General features: G+C 46.6%; 3 protein-coding genes across 3 annotated transcripts in view; 2 read left to right on the forward strand and 1 right to left on the reverse strand.

Annotated features, from left to right (window-relative positions):
- Nucleotides 1-6,522: 6,522 nt before the first annotated feature.
- On the reverse strand, nt 6,523-12,267 carry DDX49 (DEAD-box helicase 49). The gene is made up of 13 exons (XM_010725042.3): nt 12,109-12,267; nt 11,908-12,031; nt 11,744-11,829; nt 11,429-11,550; nt 11,135-11,322; nt 10,856-10,996; nt 10,213-10,288; nt 10,017-10,093; nt 9,425-9,522; nt 8,978-9,052; nt 8,352-8,440; nt 7,878-7,949; nt 6,523-7,581 (listed from the first exon to the last, which is right to left on the reverse strand). Exons 1-13 carry the CDS (start codon nt 12,221-12,223, stop codon nt 7,396-7,398), a joined length of 1,449 nt encoding a protein of 482 aa, XP_010723344.1. The 5' UTR covers nt 12,224-12,267; the 3' UTR covers nt 6,523-7,395.
- A 146-nt stretch (nt 12,268-12,413) lies between these two features.
- COPE (COPI coat complex subunit epsilon) lies at nt 12,414-17,252 on the forward strand. The gene is made up of 10 exons (XM_003213287.4): nt 12,414-12,577; nt 12,825-12,887; nt 13,017-13,117; nt 13,294-13,446; nt 13,922-13,975; nt 14,264-14,345; nt 15,379-15,534; nt 15,791-15,859; nt 16,315-16,389; nt 16,904-17,252. Exons 1-10 carry the CDS (start codon nt 12,452-12,454, stop codon nt 16,949-16,951), a joined length of 927 nt encoding a protein of 308 aa, XP_003213335.1. The 5' UTR covers nt 12,414-12,451; the 3' UTR covers nt 16,952-17,252.
- A 1,559-nt stretch (nt 17,253-18,811) lies between these two features.
- The window catches only part of CERS1 (ceramide synthase 1), a 12,475-nt gene continuing 12,009 nt past the window's right edge, over nt 18,812-19,277 (forward strand). Inside the window, exon 1 of the mRNA XM_031557146.1 lies at nt 18,812-19,002. Coding sequence (XP_031413006.1) covers nt 19,000-19,002 — 3 coding nt within the window. The 5' untranslated portion in view covers nt 18,812-18,999. The remainder of the gene's footprint in view (nt 19,003-19,277) is intronic.

The raw sequence follows: 19,277 nt of genomic DNA on the forward strand, positions 1-19,277 counted from the left end.
TTTTTTTTTTTTAATTATTCTTCTGTTGTTTTTGTTGCTATTAGTTTCTATTTTATTTTGTTTTGCATGAAGTGTTCTCACAACTGTATAGGGGTGGAGCTATTGTAATAATATTTGTTTCGGGGTATTTAAGAAGGGAAGAAAGTAAGCTGGCTGGCAAAGTTCTCTGGGGACTTGTGTACACAACCCATGCCAGTGTTCACATTTTATTCCAACAGGAGCAGCCTTCTTTGAAATAGAGATCAGCTCCAAGAAAGGTGTGTTTTGTCTGCATCTGTTACTGTAATACGGGGTGATGGAGGTGGGGCTTGGAGCATGAAAGAAAAAGTAAGCAAAAGTTTACATTCTGGTTGTCTCTGCTCTCTCACACTTCTTTTCCATGGCTGCGACCCACAAGGTAGAGCTGGATACAGATTCTTGAATTTGGCCAGTGACCATTTCATAGTTCTGCCCGTGCTCTGCATCTGAGCCCATGGCTGTGTTGTACTGCTCATTGATCAGGGCTGACCTGGCCAGCCTGCCACACCTGGGTGAGTCAGCTCTGCTGAGGGAGAGGACCAAGAGAGTCAAGCTGCTGCATGACTGAGTGGGAGAGAGGCAGATGCAAGCTGCAGCATGGTGCTTCAGAGAGTACCTGCTGTCTGCTGCTTTCCCCCAGGACCTGCCCTGACCAGGGTCAGGCAGCAGTGCAGGGTAAGAACTGGCTCTTATGTTATTAAGTCTCTTCTAGTCCTACATGTATTGTATGCCCTTAAGCTGAAGCCTGCCATACTCAGTGCTGTCTGCCTCTTGAAACTTGGAGCTGCCCAGCTGCCAGCTCCATGGTAGGATGCAGGACGTGCATCCCTGCACACGGCATACCTTGAGGCCAGCAGTACTTTGCATGCATTTGCTGTGCCCTGCTTTTTCTTGTAGTCACACTCACTGCGCTTCCTTGCACTTCCATTGTCAAGAACCAGGAACAGAGGTCATTTTACTTTAGACACTTCCCCACGGGTACTAGATGCAATTCTCTTCCTTGCCAGAATGATCTGAATAGTGGCTTTTTTATGAGATCTGTCCTGTGCTCAGCATTTGTTAAAAGTCTTTTACTGAGGCATTGCAGGGCAGGGTGATGGATGGTTCTGGGAGGCACTTTCCTTTGCAGTCTTCCCTCTTCTAAACTAATGAAAACCCATTCATCACCATCTATTTCCACAAATGCCCTAAATCTGCAGTTAGCGATGAGGCAGATCTACTGGAGATAAGATAGCAGCAAAGCACTAATTCCATCTGCCCCATTCTATGAGCCTTTAAAAGGAATCCCATAGTGTTCCAGAACAACAGCCCTCTAACACATCCTCACCATGCCCTTTCCAGCCCTCACCCGTTCCCTGTTTATGCTTCTCTTGCTTCAAAAGAAGAGAATCTTGTGTTACAAAAGCCAGTTTTGAATGGCAAGACTGCAGTTTGTTTGCTTCTGTCTCACAATAACAATTACTGTCAGGAACTAAATAACAGTTGCTTCCTTGCTGGAGGAAAAATGCTACTGATTGCAGGTACCTTGAGAGACCTAATTCTTTTAGCAAATGAGGTTCTTAATTATTTATAGAAAACCTAGGCAGAACATTAATAAAGAGAAGATGGGGAAAATGGTTCACGTGAGATGAAGATGCAGACGAACAATGTTGCAGCCATGCTCTCCTGGCACGAGGTTCTGAGGAGCAGTAGCAATGAGTCTGATCTGCTCTGAACGTGGACCTGAGACAAGGCCCTTGTGGCCAGCTCTGCAAGAGGAAATGAAGCCAATAATAGAGCCTCAGAAAAAGGACGTCTAATGCAAACTCCATCTGACAGATGCTAATAGAGGCCTCCCAGGCTGAACAGGAATGCAAGTCCAGTGCAGGCGTTCAGCAGGCCTGGCAGTCAGGATGCCAGACCACCACTCTCTGCAAACTCCCTTGTCTTTCCAGGCTTTCATTTCTCCTCTATAAAGTAATCAACCTTCCCACAGGGCTGTTGGACCTCAATTACTGGCATCTACAAGGTGCCTGAAAAGCCAAGGGAAGGAAAGGCCAGCACAGGGTGGGCTGGTTAATACCTTAAGTCTGTGAGTGATTATGAAGGAGGTAAAATCTTTCCAAAATAATGCCATAGAGCCCCCTTGATAATGTGTGATGGGCTTTAGGTAATCTCATAGCAAAGCTGCTTAACATACTGACTTCCATACCTGTATTTTTGTGAGAGCACACTGAAGCAAATTCTTGCTGGAGGGGAAGCAGCTAGGCACTTTGTCTTAAATTGCCAAAGGATCGGACTTGGGGGAATTGGTGATTAAATAGCACCAAAATAGGTGACCCAACCCCTTTGAGCTCCCTGTATCTGGGCTGGGATACAGAAATCAGATGGTCTGTTACTTGGAAGGGAGGTTATTTTTAGTTCAGAGATTGTCTGTTAACACTTGACAGCACAGACAAGCATCCTCTGTGAATGTGTAGCCCCCCACCCCCGCCCAGCCACATGCAGGCACTGGAAGACAATTTCTGTGTGCACCAGAGAAGGCAATTAAATGTGTGTTTTGGAAGATGTCCACAAGCACATAATAAAGCCCCAAACTCTAGTGAGCTTCACAGTCTCCTTTCCCAGAGTAATTTATAATTATTGTCGTTATTAGATTGTGGTGTGTAAAGGCAGTCTCTGCTCCAAGGGAAAAGAACATGAGCTACAGCACTAATCATCTCTGCACAAGGTCCTACCTCCTCCATCAGCTTCCCACCACCCTACCAAGAAAGCAGCAGCTGGAATCATTCTGGAAATGAGACACTTACAGTAAGAACAACACTCCAGACAATAGATGTGTCAGCTCTAGCAACAGGTAATCTAAAGGAGCAACATTTTCACATTTCAGTCACTTCACAGCTGATTCAGTGTTCACAGCTTCTCAGTTCCCCAGCTAAGCACAAGCCTGGGGAGTGAGAATCAAAGAAACCAAATTCAATTTCCTCAGATGCTGCTGTCAACTTCAATGTAGGGAGTTGCCAGGTGGAAGGGAATGGGAGGCTGGTATCAGGTTTGTCCCCGGGGTGTGGAGCGAATGGCTCTGCAGCACTGACTGTTCCTAGAGCCACTTTTATTATAGGTCGCTGGGATTTGCATGGGCTGCCACAAATGTGAATTCTCATCCCTTTCTTAAGTACCCCACCTTGCAGATTTTTTTTTTTGTAACACCTGTGTGCCCCAGGGAGATCAGAGCAGTCCCTCTGCCTCACTACTCTCTTCATGCCGCTACAGGCTTATTTTTCCCAAGTGCTGGTAAAACAGCAAATGAGAGAGGATGCTGTCTTAGGCTCTGTCTTATGTTTCCACCGGTAGCAAGCTAGCAGGGTTTCAAATCCTGTCATACAACAGACAGAAAAAGGCACATGTGAGAAAAGTAATTTCCCTGTAGCTTTACTGGTTGGAGATCCTAAAGTCCTGACCTTGTTATGGGCAGATGAAAACACTGTTTTGAGTCTACAAGCTGTTGGCATTAATGCCACCTCTCATGTGGTCTATTATGTCTAAAAGTGGTACAGCTTATGATGTTTGGGCTTGGGAGTGCAAGAGTGACACTGGGAAGTTCAGTATCCTACAACAGGAATCTATGCTTACCCTCAGTAGTAAGGTAGGTAGTAAGGGAGGATTTGGAATTTCAGTGAAGAAACTGCAAAGGTCTGTCTAGCAGAAGAGCCCTAGAATGGAGAGGATGCCAAAACTGTGATGGAGTGTTGCAGGGATACAGGATCAGACCTGCCCGGCAAGTAATGGGAAAATGCCAAGGCTTGCTGCACTGACCCAGGATAATCCTTCTAGCAGCACCAGGCAGCTGGGGCTGGCCTGCTGCATGAGCCAGGCTCGGGTACAGGGCAGCCCTATTCCCTCACTGTCTCCATGTTTTCTTAAACTAAATCTTTAATATCCAGCTACCCAGCCAGGAGGCCTTGTGCTGTGTTTCCTCTGAACAAGAACCAGAGGCAGCAGCGTGTCCAGAGCACAGAAACTGCCATCTACTGGCTAACCTGGCAGGGCTCCCCCGGGGGAGAAGGCTGTTTCTGGTAGGAAAGCTTGTTAAGCAGCTTTTTTTAAGGCTTTTAAAACAGCTGAGCTTGTGTTCACAAAGAACATCCAAAGGTAAAGCAGCAGCTGACAGCGTACGCTGACCCAGCGAGATGTCAGGACAGCTCAGAGAACCCACATGAAAGTAGAGCTGTATTAAATGCTCGTGGAGATGGTGCACCAAGTGCAGCCCCTACAAAGGCATGAGATGGTTCAGCCCAGTGTAAGGGCAGCAAATCCTGCCTGAAGGAGAATCAGTAGTGCTGGGCAGACCCTTGCAGCATCAGGCTAATGCTGCCTCTGGGTGGCATATATCTTCTCTCGGAAAATGGCAGGTTTCTGGCCAGAGGGAAGTGTGTTGGCTGGCAGCTGGAAATGGCTGCACCTGCAGCCAGCAGCAGCAAAGCTGAAACAAACTCCAGTGCAGCTCTGCTGTCTCAGCAAAGATAAATCTGAAGCCCAGCCCGAAGTCTCTTTAATTACAGTCTTTCCTTTGCCACAGAAGTCCAGAGCTTTCCTGCTCAATGCAGTATCTATATATGAAGGGAATGCCAGCTCCTGAAGGTGACTGCTGCATCCCTAAACCTGTCTCCACATCCACATTTCCTTGTTTGGCAGAACTGCCATGGCGGAGCATTGATCAAATACTGTACATCTCACTTTGGGAGGATCCCTGCATTGCTGTTTAAAGGAGATGGCATTTCCCACCTCCCTGCACAACTTGTGGGAAGCACTCCTCAAATATATCCTCCTCAATAAATATTCCAGGAACAGGGAAATACTTCCTAAACCACTCACAAAACAATCATTCTTGGCTACGGACCCATCAGCATATAGGCTGCACAGAACTGTCAGAACAAGGTAGGAGCTGGAGGTGTACGTGCTTTTTACACCTGGACAAGACAGGAGAAGAAGGCAGGATGGCATAGAGCAGGACTGTCCCACTGCACACACCTGGCACAGCCCACGCCCCAGTGCCACGTTCAGCAGCCATACATGATCTGGGTGAGAGAAGGCAGAATCTGAGATGCTGAATCGAAAAGGGTTTCCATAGCAACTCAGCCAGGGAAACCCTCCCAGAGTTGGGGAGCTTGTGCACTGCAGCTGTGCTGAGACACAGCCATTCCATGGCCGATTCTTGCACGGCACTTACAGGGAAGTGTAGCAAGTGCCTGCTTGGGGGAACAGGAAGGGGATCTGTCTACAAAGGAGGGCAGATTTACAGCCAAGAAACAATCTAGCCTGTTAAGAGAAGCAGGTCATTATATTCTTGGGGGATCCCAAAAGCTTATGATGATGATTGGAAACCTCAGAACAAAATATCCTTGGAGGGCAGTAATGACAGCACATACAGGAACGTCACTATCACCCAATGTCCTTTAGCCAGATGTAAATTATACTCTGGGAATTTAAGGCTTCTTTCTACGTCCCAGTTGACATAGCAATCCCTTTTTCTACTTGGCCACTCCCAGGACTGACTACAGCAAGAACATCTAGGCAGCACTACAGAGAGCTCTTACTGCCAGCACATCTTACCTTCATAGAGAAGGCTGCTCAAGAAAGACAAGAGATATATTAAAAGGAATTTTGAATAAAGCTTTAAGACAAGAGCCTTGATCAAACTCCACATGTCACATTCTGCTGGAAGGAGATGAACAGAGAAACCCCCCACCAGGATGAAGCAAAGAGACTTCAGACAGGTTAAGAAGGGTTTGCAAGAGGAGGAGGGGAGCAACTGACACTCAAAAGCAGTATCAGCACCCCCTCCAGGAAGGCAAGAGCAGCCTGTCCCAGAGAGGATGTCTCTTTAATCTGCAGCTAATAGGCTTGCTCCACAAATTAGCATGCACGAGGCTGTAGAAGCATTTAGTATTCAGAAAGCATCAGTCTGATACAAACCTATTTGCTGCTGCTACTGCAGCAGCTGCCAGTAGTGACAGTGAGCTGTGATACAAGACAGACTATTGAGTGCTTTTTCCTTCCTGGAGGGCACCCAAGGGGACAAAGCCAGTAATGCAGTTCAGGCATCTCTTAACTCGAGTACCACACCCGTCTCATCCCACACCAGCCACAAGGCAGACAGGTGGACGTGTACATCTCAAGTCTCTGTCAATGCTGTGCTCCTGCATGGTATGAATGCACCACGGGGCTCTGCTGTGCATGGCTGTGGGAGTTTTCTTGAAGGAAATACCAGATTTCCTCTGCGAGACATCACTCAAGGCAGGCAAAAGCACCCCAGGAGTCTGCGTGCTCCCAGAAAAGGAGCTGGGCTCAGATTGCATAAAGGGGCTGAGGACTTTAACACCTACAAGAAGCTCGGTACTCATCCAGCCTATTGAAATAAGACTGATTTTTATCTCCAAACCATTTATCCACAAAAGGTACTGCTCCTCTCCTGTAAGCTCCCACAACAACACTTGCATGCGTTGAAGAAGGTCAAATGTCCAGTCGCTTGTTGCAGAACTATTTATTTGGATGCTGACCAGAGAAATTATTTTTGTTAAGCCAGAGGGTAGAAATAACAGTTCTTCAGTCTCAAATTAGAGGAAGTTCTGAACATTAAAGAAGGCACTAAGGGTGAAACCTGAACAGAGCTTTGAACTGATCGTCTGCAGAAACAGGAGTCCCCAGAAGCCCAGGTCACTGAGCGAACTGCAACTCTGCTGTCCCCATGGATAAGCTGGCCTGGAGCTGAGGCAGACAATCAGAGGCAAGAGTGCCACTTAAACATATAAAGCAGAATTATTACGAGGCTTGCCCAGGACCAGCCACACAATACAACCTCTCCATGTGTTCCAGGAAATTTTCCTCTCAGAAAAACCTGGACCATGGTACAGACAGGCTGAGCTCATCCTGTCAATTTATTTTTAGTCTCTGGCTCAGAGGAGAATCCGTTTATATAAACAACTGTGAGTGGCAAGCACCAGCCCGTGAAAGGGAAATTAAACTGACTGAATGAAGGGGAAGAGAGAGAATCTTTATTTCCCTTTGTATCACCAAGAATTCTGGTCTGGCCTCTCCTTTACCAGAGGAAGGAAACATACTCTTGAGAAAGACATTCTTTCAGGAGATTGACTGAGCCTGTCAGGAAAGGCCCCACCCAGCAGCACTACACAGAGAGGAAAAGTAATGGGGACAGTTTATCAAAGTGTCCTTCTCCCCTCATCCACTTCCCCATACTCTCCAACAATGGTTTCAGGTCAAAGCGTCCACATAAAAACTCTTGGATCCCAGTATTCCCAAAGCAGCAGCAACACCAGGGCAGTCCGAGCCAACCAGCAGAGCTCCCACACTTCCTCCATCAGTGGGAGGCCAAGGACATTATTTCTCTTCCTTAGCATGCATTTTGTTCCGCCGCTCCATTTTCTCCATTTTCTTCTGTAGTTTCCTCTTCATCTGCAGTTGCTTTTTTTCCTGCAGTGTCTGCTGGACCTTCTCACGGAATTTATTGTTTTTCTTCTTGATCTTGGCCAACTCTGCCTTCCTTTTTTCCTCCAGATCTGGATCCTGCAATGGCAAATGCCAGGACACTAGTGATATGCACAGGGACAGTGCCAGCTCCTTGCCTTTGCTGGATGCCCACTCTGCTTTCAAAGCCATGGCTGAGGGGGTTGCTGAAGTCAGACACTGTTCCAACATACTTTTCAGTATCAGTTGTCCTTTAAGATAAATTTCACCACCCCAAAGAGGAGGGGAGAGGCAGATGCATCACAGCAGTGAGGCAGGAACTGTCATTTCTTTTCCATGTCATGAGCATTATACCAGCTACTGATCAAAACTGTTTATATAGCAGCAACTCTCACCTTTCCTTCAAGGATCATTTGTTTCCGCTTATTTATTTCTTTCTTCTCGTCAAAATCCATGTACTCCAGTTCCTGTCAAAGAAAAAATACAGCAGAGCAATCAGTATCCAAGCACTGAGTTGACACAGAGAAAAGCAGTCCTGCTTCAGTCAGCAGAATCTCAGCAGCATGCGCACATTTGGTAGCTTGCAGTCCTTCCCCCAGCTACCAGCCTCCAGCCCCAACACTCAGCAGCACTAAATGCTCAGAAATGTGCAGTAATAGAGCTAACTTAGGGAAGAAAACTCAAACAAAACCCCCACCACCATGGCAAATATTTAAGTGCTTCCACTGGAAAAAGGAACAAAAATTCTGAATTATGTGCTCAAAAGAAAACCTGCATATACAGAACCTGATATTAGTCAACAGCGAATCTCTTGGCTGCCTAAGATTTCCTGTCCTCTGAACAAAGGAGCTTCATGTTTGCACACTTACTATTTCACACTCCCTCCTTGTAACATTCACGTGGTTAAGAATGTCAAGCACCAATTTCTCTTCCACAGAAAACTCCTGCAGCTTCAGTTCTAAATCAGGATGAGACATTTACATACATGGTTGGTTATGAAATCCAGAGGCAGGTTCTCAACTAGCAAGTAATCTACATAGTTTCACTGACTATGAGTAGACTTGTTGTCATAAGTTATGATCGTTGTCACTTCTGCAGGCCCACAACAAAGGATTACATCCTCCCTTCTGCAATTCCCGTAGTAAAAGATGTTGCATTTATTGGGTCTATTTCCTTAAAAAAAGGATGAAATCTGTTCTTTTCATTCACCTCAGCATACAGTAGCCAGGAAGTAAGACAAAAGCTGTCTGCTTTAATAAAAAGGCTACAAAATATGTTCAACAGGCAGCTCCTCCTCCAGTAGAAACAGCAAGAACAAAACTGATGGAGGTTCAAGTGCTCCTATTCCTTTCTGATCTTTGGCTACACAGGAAAGGGAAACCATTTTTATGCTGCTGTTCTGAACCATACATCCCGGTTGATAAAATCCAGGCTGCAAGTATCACAGTCACAAAAACAATTCTGCACTTTAGTAGTATTAATGTTCCCCACTTACTGATCTCCTCCTCGATAGCGTGTACAAGATGGATGTCATACTGTGTCACCATTGTAATAGAGATTCCGTTCCGACCTGCATGATGAAAACACAGTGACACACGAATCCTGAGACAAGCAGAGGGAAAGGAAGCCTAATCCATGCCAAATTCCATCCATCTCCATGAGTCAACCTAGCACATTATGGTGACAGGATGCTCTAAAGGGTCTTTATTTGCTCTGAAAAAGCAGTTAAGTATTGGTGCAGATCAGACACAAGATAAGCTATCCTTGCAATCTTAAAGCACCATGCTGAGCCAGCAATCTGAGTAGACTTGGCATTGACTGAAGACTGTACTGCAGCTGCTGCAAAGGTTTCTCACATTCATTCAGGGCACAGTCCCAGCACTGAAATCCAGTTTTAGCCAGCTGCAGCACTGCTGCAAGGGGTGCAGTTTGCCCCACTCACCTGCACGGGCTGTCCGGCCAACCCGGTGAATGTAGATTTTTGGCAGGCCTGGAGTGTTGTGGTTGATGACAACTTGTACAGTAGGAATGTCCAAGCCTCTGCAATGCAGGGAGAGAGAACAGAAGCTGATAAACTTAATATATAAAATCTAAGTTCCTGATCTTTGCTTTGTCCAAGAGCCTAATATTCTCATAAACAGAGTGTTTATTAATAAGCTGAAGCTATTCTAGGACAAATTCTCATATCATGCAACTCTCCAACAATCACAGAAAGGGAGGACCTACCATACATGTCACCTGATATTCTCTCCTGGACCAAGAGAACAAACTAAGCTCTGTAGAAATCACTCTCCTGCTAGAATACACACACCTGAGGCAGTACAAGAAGACAGGATCATAACTATATTGCCTACAAACGGGCTCCAAAACACAGCTTAGAGATATTCTGTAATGGTAAACGAACAATCCTGTCCTACCTCCACAGGCAGAGTTTAAAGCTCTCTTGTTAAACTCACCCTAATCTCCACAGTAATTCTGATGCTTTAAAAGCAGGGTCAAGGCCTTTGGCAACAGAAACTGCAGTTTTCTCTTACCTGGCAGCAACATCTGTAGCAATAAGAATCTTAAAGATGCTGGATTTGAACTTTGCTAAAGCTGCAAATCGTTGCCGCTGGAAAAGAAGAATCCTGAATTAGGGACGTTGTGACCCACAGGAGCTGACCCAGATTGCTGTTTGGCTCAGGGATCCAGCTAGAAGCACCCACCTCCCACACTTGTCCCATCACTCACCTGTTTCATCATAGAATGCAGAGCTACAGAAGGAAAACTGAACTTTCTAAGCATCATATTCAAGATTTGACATTCCCTTAAAAGGAAAAAAAAATACAATTAAAAAAATCAAAATACACCAGGCAAACAGAAAGCTGACTGATCAAGACAGAGCTGGGATTCCTGGAAGCCCTCACACTAAAATTACCACAGTGTGCTTAGTTACTGAAGCACTGTGACAGAGCAGGGTACAGGACATCCACTCCTCACTTGCTCACCCCTGAGAGGGTGACTGGATTCCCATTGACTCAGGGGAATGTCACCAGGACACACCTCAGTCCCCAGCAATGTGAGCAACCTGAAGGAATGAACAGCACAGGAGAGCAGACTCTTCTCCACCACTTTCCAGTATTACCCATCAGCAAAAGGAAAGGTGGCTGCAGGGAAGTACAAGTAGCTTGACCTTCCAGCATGCTACATTTCCAAGTGGCCCTTCAGTCCCAGGCTGCTCAAAAAAAGGTGCTCTTCTACCAAATTGCAGTACAGACTGAGAAAGCAAACACCAGCACAGCTTAACAGCAGTACAGTAGGAATTTGGAATCTGAATTAGAATCGCAAAAGCACCTCTACAGCAAAAGCCATCGCTAGGAAAAATTCCACTTACTTGCAGGTTTTGGTAAAAATAATAATAGACCAGTCTTCATGTTCATCCTGGAAGGTCTGGATTAAATGGACAAGGTATGCATCCTTAACTGCTTCGGGTACAAGCAAGTAACGCTGGTCCAGTTCATCCACTGTCCGCACCCTGTTGGGAAGGGACAGTAAAGCACTGAAATCCACAGCTTTGGCAAGAGAAAATGGAACACAAAAGATGTAAGATACAGTAAGGAGATAACAGAGAAAAAGCAGGATCCCACATGTGGCAGAGCAGAGACGCACGTACTCGGATGCAGCCTCCCAGAAGAAAGGTCTGTTCATGGCCAGGCTCTTCAGCTCATTCAGTGTATCGGTCAGCGTGGCGCTGAACAGCAGCGTCTGCCTGCGTGCTGGAACAGCCTCCAGAATCACCTCCAGGTCTGCCGTGAAGTCAGCACAGCCCTGCTCCAACAACCGGTCAGCCTCATCCAAAACCTAGACACAGCCACAAATAAATGAGATCATCTGCAAGTGTTCTTACAAAATAAAAAGCCTTAAAAAGTGGGGAAGAATATTTAAAAAGAATGAAAAATCTGCCTACCAAGAATTTGAGCTTTTTAAGGCTGAAAGTGTTGGAACTGCGAAGATGATCCGCCAGCCTGCCAGGTGTCGCGATGACAACGTGGGGTTTGCGGGAGAGCTCCAGGGCCTGTGCCACCATGTCTGCAGTGAGAAACATGCAGCCGTGTTACAGGAGATTGAACCCTATAAGCACGCAGTGTGCGTGGCTGGAAAACATCTCTCTGGCTTCTACCAGCTTCAAAGAGGAAGGACATGGACACATCAGCATGGAGAAGCAAGCTGGCCATTCTGCTCGTCCCCAGCCTGCCTGTGTTGGTGTCTCAGTGCCACTCACCCAGGCCGCCCACCACCACGCAGTCCTTCAGGCCCAGCGGCTTCCCCAGCACACGGAACTGCTCGGCGATCTGGTAGGCCAGCTCCCTGCAGGGAGGGTAGGGCTAAGCGGGGGGAGCGGGGACACCGGACGTCAGGCAGGGGACTCCCGGGGCTGCTCCATACCTGGTGGGCGTTAGTACCAGGCAGAAAATGCCATAGGGATCTTCGGAGAGCACCTGCAATACCGGCAGCACGAAAGCTGCCGTCTTCCCGCTACCCGTCTTGGCGCAGCCGAGGCAGTCACGGCCTAAGTGGGAGCGGGGAGGGAAAGAGTGGAGAAGGTGAACGATGGGGGACGATGGGGGACGGCGGGACCGCACTCACCCTGCAGTATTGGCGGGATGCAGGAGGCCTGCACGGGCGTAGGCCGGCTCAGCCCCATCTGTCGCGCCTGCTCCACCAGCCATGGAGCCAATCCCAGCTCCCGGAACGCAGCCATGCTGCTGCTCACTCAACCACGGTGATTTCCGGCCGCTTTCGCGCTCTCATTGGCTGCCTCCTGCTGGCCCCACCTCGCCCGCCTTGCTCGGCAGCTGTTTCCGGCGCCGTGATGACGTCACATCCTCCTCGCGTGATTATTGGCTGAGGCTGAAGTCTCCATGGAGACGGCGGCTCCCGGCAGCCCTCGGGGCTCAGCCGCTTCCGGAGACGTGTCTGGAGCGGGGAAATGGCGGCCGGGGCGGGCGCGGGTCCCGCCGGGCAGGGCGGAGAGGCGGATGAGCTTTTTGACGTGAAGAACAGCTTCTATATCGGGGCTTACCAGGCCGCCATCAACGAGGCGCAGCGGATCAAGGTAGGGGCGGCTCGGAGGGTGCCCATGGTGTGCCTCGGCCCAGAGTCGGTGCCTCTCCGTGGGGCTGCCTCCTCTCAGCCGCACCGGGTGCTGGCGGCGCGGACTCCCCGAGCGCCCTTTGGCCTCGCCCGTCACGGCTCGGGCTATTTTCGAAAGGGAGAAGGTTTCGTGAGTGTCCTGGCTGCCTCCTGTTGGTTTTGGTGTACGGGTTGCTGAGAAGAGTTCTTGTTTCTTGTCCTCCTTTCAGCCGTCTAGCCCTGAGAAGGAAGCGGAGAGGGACGTTTTCTTGTTCAGAGCCTACATTGCCCAGGTGAGTCTGCAGACAATGGGTTTGCAGCAGAATAATCTGACTGCGGGGCTGGAGTTGGGCAGGTTGTGAATCTGAGCCCAGTTACACAACTGGCTGATAATTCTAGGTTTTCTTCTTTATCTTTAATAGAGAAAATATGGTGTTGTACTGGATGAAATTAAAACCAATGCCAGTCCTGAACTCCAAGCAGTGCGGATGTTTGCAGAATATCTTTCAAATGAGAGTCAAAGGTAAGCCTGATAATAAGCTGGAAATCAAACTGTCTGACAGGGAATGTGTTACTATGTGGGAAGTTTGTAGAAGCATGGTTTTTATTATGCGTGGCTGTGGTTTTGCCACAAAGAGGTAGGCTTTCTGATGGCAAGGCATTTTAAACATTTCTATATTCTCACCCACACTGTTACAGAGATGCGATTGTTGCTGATTTGGACAAAAAAATGGCAAAAAGTGTTGATGTGGCCAATACCACTTTCTTGCTGATGGCTGCTTCGATCTATTTCCATGACAAAAATCCTGACGCAGCTCTCCGCACTCTACATCAAGGGGAAAGTTTGGAATGGTAAGTGTAACTTGATCTGGCATTTCTGAGGAGTGTGTTAGCAAAATCTCTTATCTAGGGAGAGTTGTAATAGAAATGTCCAAGGTTTGGCTTGTTTCAGAAGAGCCTTAAAACCATTGAGTGACTGTTTAGAGGTTTGCCTTTAAAGTAGTAAGTGATACGGTACACAGCCTACAATGTAAAATCTATTGCTCCCTTGTGAAACCTAAGAATCGGTTTATTGATCTGTGTGTATTCGGAACTGCTGAAGTGAGCACCATGGCTGTACACCAGGAGAGCAGCTGGAAGCTTCCCTGCTTTGAGTCCTGCTGTGAGCACTGCCAGTTTTGTTGGCTGCCTCTGTAGAGATCCTTGGCCCTGGCATGGGTAGTGCATCTCTTTTAAACAGCAGGCTCCTGAGCAAAGCACAAGGAATCAGTAGTAGCACAAGTAAAACACGCCATCACTACAGTTGATTTGCTTTTGTTCATTGCAGCATGGCGATGATGATCCAGATTCTTCTAAAGCTTGACAGACTTGATCTGGCTCGGTGAGTAAGTTTGTGTCCTGTTGTTTCTGAATAGTGAGCATAAGGTGGTTTGAATCTCTGGGCCTGGGTTTCTTCTTTCCTTTAAAGAAGTAAAATGGAGCTCTTTCACAGCTTGTCTTGGTAAAACATTAGGAGGTAATTATGCCTTGTTAGCAGTTTGCCGTGGCTGTTTTGCTATTGAGGTGAAAGAGCTTGACAAAGGAAACTACAGCTTTCTGTTTGTGCCTTAGGGAACTGTGAGACAGGCCTTGTGTTCCTTTTATGCAACTCCCACTTTTGCATCTGCAGCAAGGAACTTAAGAAGATGCAGGAGCAAGATGAAGATGCGACCCTCACTCAGCTGGCTACTGCCTGGGTGAACCTGGCTATAGTGAGTATCCCTGGCCTACAGTACCTGAGAAACAGCACTCAGACAAGACTCTGTGCCTAGTTCATGATTCCTGTTTTCACATCATGCTTTCAGAAAAGCATGCAGTTTTTGGTGTGTGTGGGTTGTTTTTTTTTTTTGGTGGTTTTGTTTTGTTTTGAAGCAAATCCCATGTGTAACAGGACAGTACTACCTAAACTCAGTTTCAGTGTAATAAAATGGTCTTAATCAGCTCTCCCATTCAAGGAAATCTGCCTCTGCAGAGATAGAAATTGGCCTTTTGCCCAGTTACCATATCTCATTAAGCCTTTTGGTGTCTGAACTGGTTGGCAAGAAGCTGTATTGTAACAAAGAGCTTCAAATAATCAGCCATAAACACATGTCTGGTAGCCCGGTTGTCAGACGTTTGAAACCAAACAGTCTCCTGAAATTCAGTAAATTCCAAGGTATGCATGCAGTAACCTGTTACAATACTATTAGGAGTTTTTTAGTGTTCTTTTTGTCTTGTTATTAAATTTTTGTACATCGCAGTGGCCCTACAAAAGCGTGTGGCTAAGTTTTCTTTCAGATCATATTTTTCTCTAGGGAAACTCTCACCCTCTAGTCAGTGTAAGCTGCTGCATCTAGAACCTTTCTGAAGATGGAACATTCTGAAAAGCCAGGTGTCTGTACCTGGGTTTAATTACAAAATCTCATTTCATAATCTTTTATTACATTATTATATTATGATGTTCTTCCAGACGTTAAATCGGTGTTCTGAAGTGGTTCTTTTGAAATGTTTTTTTTTTCTCTTTGAATGAAAACCTTGATCTTTTGATCATTTCAGTGGCTCTTAGTATTGAATGTTTTTGTGTTTCTTTCATCTGTAGTCTTACAGTGATCTCTCATGTTAGAGGAGATTATGTGAATGACGACAGCTCATTTCATTTTGTTACCCTTCAAATTAACTTCATGGCCCCTTTCCTCAACCACAGAAAGCGTATACAGCCTTCTTAACATACACAGTGAAACTGCATGTTGTGTCCTCCTTTTGCAGGGTGGTGAGAAGTTACAAGATGCCTATTACATCTTCCAAGAGATGGCAGACAAATGCTCCTCCACTCTCCTCCTGCTTAATGGGCAGGCAGCCTGCTATATGGCTCAGGGCAAGTGGGATGATGCAGAGGGAGTACTTCAGGAGGCACTGGACAAGGTACTTTCTGATTTTTCCAGGCAGATTAGCCTGAATCTAAATCTCTCTTATACATAGCGGATAGAACAGCAAGGAACTTCACCATTAATGCTTATGAAAATGTCCCTAAGAGTGGTTGCTGTTAATAACTGCCTTTTCTTCTACTTTACCTGTCCCAGTAAAGTGAGCTGTGGGCTTGTCAATTCTTCACTGCCAGTTGTTACACTTAGTTGTGTAGGGGTAAGTCACAAAGACAGGTGATTGTTTTTGTTTCCAGGATAGTGGCCATCCTGAGACCTTGATCAACTTTGTTGTCCTGTCACAACACCTGGGGAAACCACCAGAGGTGAGGCTTATTTTATGGTACTCGAGAAGCAGCTCAGCCTGGGGACAGGTTGTGTGTTCCTGCTGTGTGTGATAACTTTGGCAATCTTGTGTTCTCATCGGGATTAGAGTTAACAAAATAAAATAGTTCTGGAGTTTTGGGGCATGGGGAAATATTCAGTATTCAATAAAGTCTGGAAATGCAGCTGTTGTAGACAGTGGTATTACTGTAGAGGAAAGTCTGGGTGGAGAAAGAAATCTCCAAGTTCTGAGCTTGGTTTTCTCTTTTTGTTGAATCTGCTGTGGAAGGTCTTACTGATTTATTTTTTTAAATGGGGCTGCTGACTTTCTGAGTCCTGAAGAATTCAGCTCTTCACTCATTAAGAACAAAGTCATAGGAGTATTATTTTTTTTTAAAACTTTCTGGCTTTTCTTCATGTTATTTCAGTATTTAAATTCCCTTTTTCATCCCATCAGGTTACAAATCGTTATTTGTCACAATTGAAGGATGCGCATAAAAATCATCCATTCATAAAGGAGTATCAGGCAAAGGTACTCGTTATTTTCCAATATGAAACTGAGTTTATAATGGCTCATACCAGCAAGAGGATGGGGCAGAGGGATCAGTTGCTGTAAGCATGACTACAGTTCTAAACAGGCAGATCCATATTCTTTCTCCAGCGTCTCATCACTGCCAGCAAATTTTCTGGCCCTTGTGAGATGTGCTGGGAAATACTCAACGTCCAGGTTGAGTGTATGTATACAAAGTACATAAACAGAGTGTACTCCAAATTCGGTTACATCTGGAAAGAAATGCTTTGAGGTACATCTAACCCAGCTTACAAACTTGTTTGTTAGTGTGGGACGCTGTGCTTAAAGAGAGGAAATCTGGATGAGAGAGAATTCAGGGGATGGGCAGAGGGAGATAATGGAGAAAGGAGAATGAAACAAATTGAAATAATTGAGAACAGACCTAGACAGTTTGCTTTTTAGAATTCATTTTGCCTTAGTGAATTGCTGTAGAGTTTGAAATTTTGTTCATTTTATTTTTGTTTCTGATTTGAAGGAGAATGACTTTGACCGACTTGCCATGCAGTATGCCCCCAGCGCGTGAGGAGGAGAGAACAGGCCAGCAGACCTGCTCTGTGGTACCTGGGAAGTGGGGTTGTTACTCAGAACCCTTCTGGTAACATGGAAAAATGCCTTTTGCAAGTCGGTCTGGCTTAACTCAGCGTGGCAGGGTCTTGCAATCCAGGAATCCATTGCTGAGTTTGTATATAATGTGTAGCTACTCTAACTTGGAAGCCAAAAAGCCTGTGTTCTGGCTTCTTGGGTTTTCAACTCTGTTTAAAATACAGTGCGAATCAAGTTTGCAACACTGTACCTTAAACATTCCTAATAAAGCCTTTTCTGGATCTGTGTGCCCCTTAATTTACATTCTGAAACTGAAGTAATTCCATTCTGGGGCTGAGCTCTGTCATGTTATCCTGAGGGTGATATACCTGTGGGGAGAGTGTGAAGGGTAACTGCAAGTATCAGACTTCAGTGCATGGGTGAATCCTGAGTTACGGCTGTTCTTTCAGTCTGATAATGACTCCTTTTAGGTTAACACCCTCCAGAAGAAGCATGCACAGCTGTAGGGGTTACTGCTGGCGAGAGGGAAAGCTTCCCCAGAATAGAAATAATCCAATTGTAATAGGCTCAGCCCTGATCTTAAGTTGATAAATGCAACATCTCATGTCCTGGAGCCAGGAAAGCATTGGATCTTTCTTTAACAAAATCCATCCTGCAATACGTGTGGAAGTGTGTTTGTCCCCAGCCATTCCTGAGGACTTGATGATTGTTGCACCTGACGTGCAATGGAACGTAACGAATTGAGCACTGTGTGATTATGCCTCCGACTCCTGTGCAGCGTTTCAGGCTGCCTTTTGTGTCGGGTGGTTGTGTTGTGTCAGAGATACGAAGAACAGATGTCCGTCTGGAACCCTCAGCGGGGCCTCCTGAACTCCAATATTTGATTTATCTTTTGAATTATCTTTTGGAAAACGTTTTCGGGAGAGGGAGAAGAGGGGGTTTATACTACACTGTAAATGCGTCTAACTGGCATTTCCTTTGTGCCCACCTCGCAGTGATTGCTCTGAAAGAGCTCATTGTCTCCTTTCTTGGCTTGTTTAGCAAGCAGCTCTTTTCAATGAGGGGTTATTCATGGTCCAGTCTTGAATGAATGTTTCCTTTGTGGAGCTGTCTGAGCGAGATGTGAAAGGGGCTTGTGTGCTCAGGGCAGCCATTACCCACTTGATGGGCCATGATAAATTGACTTAAGAATGTAAACAATAAAAGCAAGTGGCGTAGAAGGAGCCAGCCCTGTCAGTGTGAGAATAGGGGAACGTGTTGTTCAGACCTCTGAGAGGAATGAGTTTGTGTTTTCTCTTTGCTGCCCCAGACCAATTAGAGAAGTTCCAAAGAACTTGAAGGCAGGATGACTCTCCCAGAACGGCCGTGGGACTTTCAGATGGCTTACAACTCCTATTTTTTCAACTTAAAATTCCCCAGATGGGTTTTCTATTTATGAGAGATTATTTGTCTCTGCTAGTAGGGAATCTTACTGCTGCACTTGAGGTTGTCATTGAGGTGCACTGGCACCAATTACTGCTCCGAGGCTGATGCAGAGCACAGCTGTGCTGCTCCAGTGCGTTGCTCTGAGGTTCCTGTGCTGCCTCAGCACGGAGAGAATTTGTGTCAGCATTTCAGGAGAACCTTCATCTTAAACCTGCTCTTCTTGCAAAGCAAACGTTTGATCTGTGTATGGCTATCGATTTGACTGCTTTTAATTGTGAGCTCCTTGATGAAATTTCTGCTGTATGAACCAGCAGTGTGCTGGCACACAGGCTGCCCGTCTCGGGGAGGAGCTGCTCGGTAAGGGCTGCCATAAGGGTTGGCCCCGAGCAGGGTTTGCATTTCTCCACGTGCATCTCCTTATCCCACAGCCTTTTGGTCCGTGGCTGAATTTCTGCACCTGTTGTAACTGCAACGGGGTGGTGGTGGAAGCACCCTGCGAGGAGAGGATAAAGAGGATAAATTCCTGCTGTGCGAGGCTTTTGTGAGACCGGTGGAACAGAGAGAAGCACGGAGAATTGTTTACAAAATAATAACAAGGAGTGGATGGTAAGGACGTTGAACGTGGAGGGCTCTGCTGGGAGCTGTTGCCGGGTTGCTGATGGCATCCTGCAGGGCACAGCCGCTCCCGTCGCGAGGTGCCAGCTGAAATCCCGGTGTTTTTGCCGGCGGTTCTCGCTGTTGCCGTGCCCGCTGTCGGGGCGCATCGTTCAAGAGAGCGATCGCGTCGCTTTCCGCGTTAGAAATTCCAGCGCAGCTTCATTCCACGCCCGCTGCCAGGCCCCTAACGAGCCGCCGCTAATTAGCAGGCACCGGCCGGAGCG

Source organism: Meleagris gallopavo, chromosome 30 (assembly GCF_000146605.3).
Source record: "Meleagris gallopavo isolate NT-WF06-2002-E0010 breed Aviagen turkey brand Nicholas breeding stock chromosome 30, Turkey_5.1, whole genome shotgun sequence".
Classification (NCBI taxonomy): domain Eukaryota; kingdom Metazoa; phylum Chordata; class Aves; order Galliformes; family Phasianidae; genus Meleagris; species Meleagris gallopavo.

Excerpts from the sequence above, each read along its gene's own strand:
- DDX49 (XM_010725042.3), bottom strand. The coding sequence starts at position 12,223 with ATGGCTGCGTTCCGGGAGCTGGGATTGGCTCCATGGCTGGTGGAGCAG. Across the intron at positions 10,997-11,134 it reads TTCTGGGAGGCTGCATCCGA|GGTGCGGACAGTGGATGAAC; the intron begins GTACGTGCGTCT and ends CCTTCCCAACAG. Across the intron at positions 8,441-8,977 it reads CGCTATCGAGGAGGAGATCA|AACTGAAGCTGCAGGAGTTT; the intron begins GTAAGTGGGGAA and ends ATCCTGATTTAG.
- COPE (XM_003213287.4), top strand. The coding sequence starts at position 12,452 with ATGGCGGCCGGGGCGGGCGCGGGTCCCGCCGGGCAGGGCGGAGAGGCG. Across the intron at positions 13,447-13,921 it reads CAAGGGGAAAGTTTGGAATG|CATGGCGATGATGATCCAGA; the intron begins GTAAGTGTAACT and ends TGTTCATTGCAG. Across the intron at positions 15,535-15,790 it reads TTCAGGAGGCACTGGACAAG|GATAGTGGCCATCCTGAGAC; the intron begins GTACTTTCTGAT and ends TTTTGTTTCCAG.